At 38.3% G+C, this 10,928-nt stretch overlaps 1 protein-coding gene across 1 annotated transcript; it reads right to left on the bottom strand.

Annotated features, from left to right (window-relative positions):
- Positions 1 to 6,241: 6,241 nt before the first annotated feature.
- LOC149259313 (uncharacterized) lies at positions 6,242 to 10,462 on the bottom strand. Its single transcript, XM_089418061.1, is given in 3 exon segments — positions 6,242 to 7,495; positions 7,615 to 9,244; positions 9,246 to 10,462. Coding segments are annotated over 3 exon segments (3,045 nt in total). The 5' UTR covers positions 10,215 to 10,462; the 3' UTR covers positions 6,242 to 7,049.
- Between the last annotated feature and the right edge of the window lie 466 nt (positions 10,463 to 10,928).

Genomic DNA, 10,928 nt, shown 5'->3' with positions numbered 1-10,928 from the left:
AGAATTTCTTGAAAGAAGATAGAGACATTATTGCAGCAGGTGGTTTTTCTCCCGCATTGGGTTTCCACCTTACATCTTGTGTTCTTTGGTGTGACTGTCTATTTTCTTTATTCATGCTCATTGTTTTATGGTACTGATATGCAAGAATATTTCAAAAGATCAAATAAGGAAGATTTAGTAAATTGCTAGATAATACTGATTCCCCCCCCCCTTCAGTATTATTTCCAACATAATACCCCTTTGGGCATGTTGTATATTGTAAAGAAAAAATTTGTAAAGTCAAAAGTGTCATAAAGGCCCTCCAAGACATTGTCAAATAAGTCGGCTTACAATAGGATCAAGTCGGCATCATGGACAAAAATTCAACCTTCTAAGAAGCCTATATATAAGGGAACCTCGACTTCATTTGAAGAGACATTCAATCAAGCAAGAAGCAAGTTCGATCTCCTAAAGAAGGAAATTGGAAGAAAAAGGCAAAGGATGAAAATCAAGCTAGAGAAGAAGAGAAGCAAGATTGAAGTTTTGGACCTCTCTCTCTCTCTTGTGTTAGGGTTTTCAAAGTAGCTTCTAGACTAAAATTGCAGAAGTTGTTGGGGAAGTTGAAGTTGCAGAAGAAGTTTTTGGGGAAGTCAAAGTTGTTGGGAATTCAAAGTTGTTGGAAGGTCGAAGTTGCTGGAAGTTGTTAGGGTCAAATTTGTTGGAAGTTGTTGGGTCAAAGTTGCTAGAAGTTGTTGGGTCGAAGTAGCTAAAAGTTGCTAGGTTGAAGTTTCTGGACGCTACTAGGTCAAAGTAGTTGAAAAAAAATTCATCAAGAAGGAGAAGTTTGTCTTGGTCTTGGAGGGGTCTTTATCAAGGGTCTTAGGTCTTGGAATTTATCATTTGAGCGTTCTATAAGAAGAGAAGAATTCTTGTTGGTTTTCCTCCCAAGAGGAGAGGCTTTGGCCATGGCTAATAACCTATATCTTTTGTCTTCTTGTCTCATTTTTCTTTATTATTTGGTAGCTATTTGATGAAAAACACTAATTATAATCAAGTGAAAGAAGAAGCTAATCAAGCTAAGTAAACATACATCACAAGTAGTTATCAAAGGAAGAGAAATCACTTAATCTAGCTACCCCTAGATTTCTCAACACACATGTGGGTCGAAACTCTCCTCAAGCATGAGATCATGCCCATTTTCCCCACACTGACTATTTCCCCAATTGAGTAATTTTGGAATTTTTTTTTATTAAATTTAAGCTATTTAGCTTAATGAGTAGATAAAATGTTGAATAAATTATTTTTTCAAGTTTTTTAATTAAAGGTCACTTTTCCACCTTTGAAAATCTTAAAACTTCCTAAAAAGTGGCACGGAATAGTGGATTTTACTTTGGTTTAACACCTCCACTCCAAATTCCTTATAATTTATCCAATTCCTTCACTATATATTTTCATGTTTTTTTTATATAACTTATAAAATCTCATCAATAATAGGGTTCTTGGCACTAAGATTGACCCTATTCCTAAAAAATCTCTAGTTTGGATTTTTTGGCAAATAGGTGCATAATTGGTTAGTGGCCCTCATTGGCACCTCCACAGTTTTCCTCGTTATAGACAACCCAAAAATTTCATTTGACTTGGAGTTATTTTTTCTTGTTATGGCCAAAATAAGATTTTGGCTCCAAACTTATTTATTTTTATATTTTTAACACAAGGAAACTTTTGTTGATTTGGATTTTTTTCAATGTGGTTGTTGATGTGGCACCTTAGGTCCACATATCACCCTAATAAGTTGCAACGTCACCTCTTTGGCCACCTTGGTATGAATTATCTCTCTCTCTCTCTCTCTCCCCTCTTTCTTTCTTCCTTCATATTTTTTATTTTTTTTGGGGCCTACCTATATTGGCTACCAACCCACCATTTTTGTTGTAAATGGGAGATGGGTCCCACCATTTTTGTTGTAAATGGAAAAAGTAGAAATTTCTCACAAATTTCTATCTTTGCAACGTACCATACATCATTAATACCATAATTGTTTTTCCTTAACAAATAATAAAACATTGCACATACAAATAGACGAACAATTACATGAAATTCCTAGGAAAACATTGCATATTTGTATTATCTCATAAATAATTAATATTTATGGCATTTTGAACAATAATTACACAATAATAACACATCATAAAATTCATAACCAAAACACTTATCTTTTATAAAGAATGTACAATAACTTGTTACGGATGTGGGACATTCCTCTTAGTCATAGGCACTATTGCCCCAAGTATTTCTGCAGCAAGCCATCCCTATATTGGGGCTATGGGCCCAGAAGAAATAATGAACTTTTCATTTAGCCCAATTTTCTCATTGATACACAAACCTTCTCACTCACCCAACCATCCCAAATCACCAACTCTCTTTCCCCTTCATTCTACAATAACCTACAAAGTGGATCCACTTCTTTGCAATGTAGTCCCACAGGATATCACACATCCTTCTTGGGCTCCAACATAGACTCGCTAGGAAATATATATGCTGGAATCTCCAGGGACTCTTCTTAGGCACTTGGACAACATAATTATATATAGGTATTTAAGGCTTCAATTACTAGTTTTTTCTCTCCACCTTGCAACACATACCATCTTGAAATCTTGGATAGAATCATGGTGAGAATTTGCATGAGATTCCCCCTTCACTCCCCAAATGCAAGGATTATGTATGCATGACTTTAACTTGCCACTTGGCACTCTAGGAAGTCTTTCCAACTATCATGGTACACATTTCCAAGGTTGATGTCTTTAGCATAGGTTAAGGTAAGGTACTTTGGATTATAATAAAATATCATTATTTCAAGGCTTTGGCCCCTATAGGCTCCCTTAACATTCTCTTGCTCCTCTTTTGTTGATCTGGAGATGGAGCAAATCTCCTCCTATCAAAAACCTACCATCCTTTGACACTTTGCAAGTTAACAAAATGGGTCTTTAAAATTAAAATAAGTTTCACAACCTCTTCGAGAATGTGAGTTAATTTTTCACATGAATTTCAAAGAGAAACAAATTCACATGCGTCTCAAGATGATAAACATGAAGAGAAGAAACCAACATTTGATGATGGAGTTCACTCGTCTTGGGCTACATCTCCAGGCCTGCTCCAACAACTAGACCATATATTGATTTCAACAACAAATGAGTACATACAACTTGTTGATAGTAGAGTGGCTTGTTTCTCCTACAAAGAATTCCCACTCAAAAAGATGACTCCCTACAACAAGTTATAAAATTGTCAACACAAAAAGGACTATTACACACTAGGTCCTCGTACTCCATCTGAAATCAAAAGCATAAACATGCAACTCCTTCATAATGAAGAGTTAAAAATGGCTTTTCTGCTTAATACATTGAGAAAAGACTTAAAGGAGTTGCTCTACATAAGTAAAAACTGTTGCAGATGAAACTAGAAGGATGGAAAACCTCTAACTAGGCTCTCTCCATGCTCAAATATGCCTCCAGACTACTTCAAAATTGACTCTGTCTCTAGTACTAAAAGACTTGATTCTGAAAAAAGTCCATCACAAAGTGCTTAAATCAGAAAACTGAGGTTGCCATCGTGTCGAGCACACTCAAAAACCCCCATCAAGGCTCTTCTTGAGCTCAAAAAAGGTTAAAAATTGAACAAGATATGCTTCTCCAAGTGAAGCTATGCTATCTGTCCTACAAATTGGCAAAACCTACTAACTGTGCGACAATTTCTCCCTTTTCTCAGTCCACTGAGCGACAATTTCACCTAGGACCGACAAGATTTGCGCAGCAAAAAGTGTAATTTGTTGCCTCGTTAATTTTTCCAAACCCTATGCACCTGATCAGGGCAACATGGCGCCCATAGGGCCGGGGGAGGGGCCAACTGCCCTCCCCCGCCTGTTTAGCTCCTTTTCCGTCGGGGCGTTGTCACGTCATGGTAATGTGGCCTGGGGTTGGGGCCAACTGCCCGCCCCCGCCGACTATGGCTCCGCCTATGTTTATGTCAACGGTCAAAAACCAAGGGTCGAAGCTTATCTGCTTATGCCATTCACCATAGCTCTTGCTTCGATCATATGTGTGTCAAGGAACCTAGGGCCAGCAGCTTATCTGCCCAGGCCCTTTACCTATGTCTCTACCTGTGGTTGCGTGGATGTCGATGGGACCAAGTTAGGGCCAAGTGCCCGGGCCCTTCTGCATAGCTCTTGTCGTCAGTTGTATGGTGAGCACGTAATCAGGGGATGGAGCTTAACCCCCGCCCTATCCCTTACATTGTGGGCATGTGAGCTAGACGTGACCAGGGGCCAGGGCCACAGGCTGACGCCTCCTCCCAACTGTCAAACAATTAAACTTTAAATTTAACCGATGAACTATATAGTTAAGAACAAACTAGTGGTGTGATGGTAAAGTGCGGAGTTGTTATGCGATAGGTCGAGGGGTTGAACCCCACTAAGGCATTCGAGGCTATATATATAATTTTTTATCAATCATAGAGGGCCACGTGGCACCCTCTGATGGGGCCACATGGCAGTGTCCGATTGAGCCACATCAGATTGTACGAACCAACCACACTGTACCAAATGTGCCCATATGAACATGCCACATGTCAAGACTTGATTGGTCCGCTGCAAACCATACCCTACACAGTCAGTTGATGACGTCTGTTGTACGGACTACCCAGTCAGCAGTCTAGTTAACCTTGTTGTTGACTTTTTTTTAGCCATTGGTGAAAAACTTCATAACGTCATAACTTCTTCATACGATGTCAGATTGAGGCGATTCAAGCATCGTTAAAACCAGGACGATGAACACTATGACTTGATGCCAACATCGGAAGATTCCGAGCACTTTCATTTTGAGCCTATTTTTTATCTTCGGATCATTTGTGGAATCATAGCCCCCCGTTATTTTAACCCCATGTCGTCACATAGCTAATGATGCATTTTTATATAATAACTTTTATATACATCTTTTACATTACTTGGCCCTTAACCATATTGTTTGGTTCATAGCCTAATTCACATATTTATAGTACCTTACATTTTTGGGGATCAAGATTATGGACAAGCAAGTCAACATCTTCACAAAAACTTTAGCAAAGGCTTCCTTCACAAACTTGACGAATATTATTGTTGTGGGAAATTCACCATTTATGGGAGATATTATCTCATGTTTTCTCTAAGTTGCCCCTATTCAACATATCTAGGGATGTTGAAAATAGTGTAACCTTCACATTCACTCATAAACAACCTCATATTTTATCTTTTTACATTTGTAGTTTTGTCTAATGTTGGTCTTGTACACTTAGGCTCAAAACTCCATTAGGGAAGGCACCCTGCCTTTGAGTTAATTATTTATATACCCACTCTCTTTTGCATTTCTCTTTCAAATGATGTATTAATTCTTCTAAGTGAACTACAAGAGGGCATTTATTCATTCTCTCTTGTGCTTGGTTTTCTCTCTTACAACCATTCTTGAGTTGTTTTCTCTTTCTAGGGTTTCACTCCTTTTGTATGATATCTATTAAAGTGTTGTGTTGCCTTAATATTAATTATTTCTCTTTATTACATATTTATGATTAATATTAATTCCATTCAATTATTTCTTATAAATTTAACCTATAAAAATAATAAAAAATCAAATGTGAATACATAAGAACCGTTCATAATACATTTAAAATTTTATTTTAAAAATATAAAGTTGTTCATAATACATTTAAAATTTCATTTTAAAAATTTAAAAGTTGGAAAGTGTTAGAGAAGCATGTATCTCAAGAAGACTAAGATTGGAATCAGAACACATGATCTTAATTGACTAGACCTGCAAAACAACAATCCACTTATTAACATGAGAAATGCGTTTATGACTTGAACACTATTATTATGTTTTATGGCAAATAAGTTAAATGTAATAGTCATTTTAATTTTAATATCAAATATCATTTTTCCCTGTGAGACTATTATGTTATTGTATCTGCAATTACATATGCATTTTTCATTTTAATGTGGTTTAAGGTGTGTGAATTAATTAATAAGTGGGTTGTAAATTTATTTGGTGATTGTTTTAAAGAGAATATAATTAAAAGTATTAGATAAATTTATTATAGGGATAGATAATGAAAAAAATGGGTATAATGGTTAAGGGTATGGGATTTTTTTTTTTTAAATAGGCTTTAGCAATCATACACCAATTTTATATCTACCCTCAATTAAAAAGAATATGTAATAAAACTTTCTATATATACACAATTTTCAGTAACAAAATGAAAATTACTCAAATTTATTCTATTTCATACGACTCTTGGAGGTAGCCTTCAGACTCTGGTATGCTGTTTGTATATCCTCCTTTGGTAGTTACTACTTTTTGTGCTTACAATTCATCTGCTGATGCCTTATTAAAGGGTAAAATACACTACAATTCTCAATGCAATAACTAGACAGCAAAGCCTCATGACTACCCTTAAATGGTAGATGAGATTCAGCGAAGTTACTGTCAGTCACCCATCCATGATGATGAGCTCAAGGATATATATACCGCATTGCTTTTCAGCTATTACTTTGTCATCATCTCTTTGATAGAACAATCTCAAAACAGGCTACCCTGCATAAGTTGTTTCACAGTTGGGCTACCAAAAGGTCCTATTATATACACTAAAGGGAATGTGAAACTCAAAGGATTCTTGCTTTGAAGGCTATGCTACAGAACAACAGCTCATATACGTGCTGCTATGGAGAGAGTTAGATCCTAGCTCTGCTATAACTTGTTACCAAATCTGGCTGGTGGATCTCCTGATGCCTTTGATGAAGACCAAACAGGTCTATTCTTTGCCTGCAACGTTGTTCTTGGTGATTTGGCGGATAACAACTGCTTCTGTGCAAGGGATTGATGAAATGTTTCCACTGGGATAGATGCATCTCCTGTTTGGAACAAACTAATAAAACCATTGTATGATAGAGATCTAGTACTTCTCTGTGAATCAAATTCTCCTACAGTTCAGCAAGGTATAGGGCATCACTGAACAGTGCTTTTAATATCAGCTATAAATTAAGATAAAGGTCACAAGTCTATGCCACATTTATTGTCATCAAATGGACATGTGCTAGTGCATACAGAAGGGGAAGCATATCTAAAAGCACTGGGATTCCTCTTGAGATGGGGAGACAAAGTGGTAGCTGCTTCCTTTCTAATTCGTTCATCTGTGCTGCAGAAAAGCAACATTTTCACAACTTCCCTCATGGAAGGCCTGTTGATGGGCAGAGTGCTAGTGCATAACAGAGCCACCCTTAACACCAACATCATTTCTTCTCTATATGAGTTTGCTACTTGTGCATCCAGGATGTTATTGATATCGATGTGAATCTGATTCCGAACCCACCTAACAATGTCTGAGTAATCTCCAAATTCTACATCATTGGGCTTCTTGCCAGTCACAAGCTCCAGCAGGACCACACCAAAGCTGTATATGTCACTTTTCTCATTCACTTTGTGGGTGTAAGCATACTCTGCACACATGTCCATCAATTTAATCAGTTCATATAAAATTGTTTATTTCTTGTTGACTGTCACATATATATACACACATATATTTACAGGCATTAACAGTTCGGTTGTAAATTCTTACCTGGGGCAATATATCCATATGTTCCAGCAACCCCTGATACTACGTTGTTCTCACCCAGCTTCTCTACAATTCTAGCTAAACCAAAATCAGCGATATGGGCCTCCAATTCAGAATCCAGCAATATATTATATGATTTAACATCCCTGTGTATTATTGGAGGGGAACAGCCATGATGCAGGTAGGACATTCCCTTAGCAGCACCAAAAGCAATCTTATAACGAGTAGGCCAATCCAACGTTTCCCCTTGAGAACTATGAAGCCGTTCATACAGGCTACCATTTGGCATGTATTCATACACTAACAGATTAGAATCTGAACTAGATATACAGCAAAGCAGCTTGACAATGTTGGCATGCCTAATCTTCCCTAGAGTCTCCACCTCTGCTTGAAATCCCTTGTCTTGGGCAGACTGCAGTTTTCTGTTGTTCCAGATCCTTTTCACAGCAACAATATCATCATTTCTCAGTGTTGCCTTGTACACTTTGCCCGCACCTCCACTTCCAATAACATTATCTTCTGTCAATCTCTTCAGAATGTCTGACTCATCAAATTCTACCCTATGAAAGGCTGTGAGATTCCATGACTCTGTAATTGATTTAACTGGAGCAAAATTCTTGTATGTCTTATACAAGAAACCTATACCAATCAAGCAGAGTACTACTATCACAGCAATGACCGAAATCAATACCCTATATAGATGACTTTCAGATCTGCCTTTCTGCTGGAAACATGAAGGTAGCATTAATGGCCTGCCTCCACAAAGGCCCAGATTGTCAAGAAAACCTTTGTCATAGGCCAGATTATTGTAACCAAGAGGAACAGAGCCAGACAAAAGGTTGTCAGACACATTCAGAAAACTCAACTTGAGATTGTCTAACTCAGGAGGTATTTTCCCTGAAAGCAAATTGTTTGAGAGGTCAAGGCTGTTAAGAACAGGCAGCAACCCAAGCGATGCAGGAATTGATCCGGTGATGCGGTTGTTGGCAAGGTTAAGCTGAGAAAGACCTTTCCATGATATTATTGTCTCAGGAAGTTCCCCATACAACATATTGTGATCAAGAGAAAGCATCGACAGTGAGGATAATCTAGTGATTTCCACTGGAATAGTCCCTGATATATTGTTGTGACTGGCGAGAAAGCTGCTGAGATTCCACAGTTGTCCAATGCCAGAGGGAATAGTTCCACTGAATTGATTGTTTGATATCTCCAACGCCCACAGACTGGCAGCTTTAGTGATTTGAACAGGAATTTGGCCATGGAAAGCATTGTTTGTCAATCTGAATTCTCCAAGGAAAGGAGAAATCCATAACCCCAGAGGAACCTCACCACTTAGATGGTTATCCTGGACTTGGACACTGGTCAGACTAGGACAATCTCCTAGAAATTCAGGCAGGCTGCCATTAAATTTATTCTTAAAAACAATGAAAGCTATCAGTACTCCGCCTTTACAGACATTCTGCGGAAGAGGACCCGAAAGCTCATTCGTTGATACATCAAACTCAACAAATTTAGAACCCATTCCAATTCCCGGGGGCACTAGTCCTGTGAGCTTGTTGGTAAAAAGCTTGAGATGGACTAAATTAGTAAGCTTTTCAAGCCCAGAGGGTATAGACCCAGAGAGCTTGTTGTTGGAATAACTGCAGTGTCTCTAGGTTTGTCAAATCCCCAATTCCATCGGGGATGCTTCCATTTAGCTCATTGATTGACAGATCCAAATTCACAAGACTCTTAAGATTGTTGATATTGTCTGGAATTGGTCCATATAAATTGTTCTTATATAAAAATAAATCCGTCATGTTTGAAAAGACCATCAATGTGTTGGGGATCCTTCCAGTCAAAAGATTAAGTGAGAGGTCCAACTGTACCATATCTGCCATATTCCCTAATGACTCTGGAATTTCTCCCACTAAATTACAACTCCTCATCCACAACTGCTGTAGCCTTATCAATTTCCCGAGCTCATGTGGGATAACCCCTTGAGCCAGGGGGTTGTTGGCCAGTGTTAAGTATTTCAACGAAGAGAGATTTCCAAGGAAGAAAGGAACAGTACCATTCAACTGATTATAGTGCAAGAACAATACCTCAAGCTTAGGCAACCGTCCGAATCCAGCAGGAATGTCCCCAGAGAAATCGTTGCTTGAGAGGTCCAATTTCACCAGCTCCTCCAGTTTATATATCTCATTCGGCAAGAGCCCACCGAACACGTTCTGAGACAAATTCAAGCTTCGCAAACGGGTGCAATTCAGCAGCCCAGACGGAAAATCCCCCCCAAAATAATTCAAGTACAAGTTCAAGTCCCTCAGATTACTCAATTGACCGATACTATAAGGAATTGTTCCAGTGATATTCAAGTTTTGAAGGTCCAGACCCACAACAGACTTGGTGTTTCTATCACAGGTGACTCCAGTCCAGTTACAGTGGCCGTCACTATTTGAATCAGTTCTCCAATCACTAAGTTCCCCACTAGTATTCCAACTCGCCTTGAATTGCAATAGTAATTGGCCTTCCTCTGACGAGCAATTGCAATGCAAGCAGAGCAACAATCCAAGCAGTAACACAAAGACATAGCCATATGCATTTCCCATTTGGGTAGCGGCCATTTTTCTTAATTTTTCCTCGCAAATTCTCTCAGTTGCTTGTGGAGGCCCCTTGTTCTTTACAGAACGGATGGTTGAATATATTTGCAGAAGCAGTGGTCCATGAACTTGTATCGATTGGCTACCTTTTGCGTGTCAATCAATGAAAAAGCTACAGGCAATTTAATTCCAGTCAATGAATATGATTTTGCTGGGTCAGGAAACCAGCAGCTACGGCAATTTGATTCCATCGTGAATCGTGATTGAAATGCATCCACAAAAGTGAAATTGACATGTGCCATCGCTCTTTCCAAGAAGCCCACGAACGTGCGCGCTCATTGACTTGACCCTGCAAAAACAAATGGAGACAGGGAGCCCGCAGGTCCGTGCTCATTGTATTTAGTGATATATTTTAAATTTAATTTGACATTAAAATTAATCCGTGCACAACGTTCAGCACACTTTCCTTCTGGAAGAAAAACACACTACATCAGATTTTGGTCTGTGACCATTCTACGCGTTCAACCCGAGTCTGGATGACGCAGGGATAGAATTTTACGGCCAATTATTTAGTTTGATTTTCAAATACGGTCTAAAAAATTGTAGATGTTTATTACATGGTCAAATACGGTCTAGATTGATTGTTAAATACGATTAAAAAAAAGCCATATGTGAAAGTTGATAAAAATAAATATTTTTTATTAAGCCGTCGAAATCATTCCAGAACAATGTTTGAGT

The sequence above is a fragment of the Pinus tabuliformis genome, chromosome 6 (assembly GCF_031772625.1).
Source record: "Pinus tabuliformis cultivar Carrire ecotype Pingquan chromosome 6, CPIR1, whole genome shotgun sequence".
Taxonomy (NCBI): Eukaryota; Viridiplantae; Streptophyta; class Pinopsida; order Pinales; family Pinaceae; genus Pinus; species Pinus tabuliformis.
This window is presented reverse-complemented; position numbering and strand designations above follow the sequence as displayed.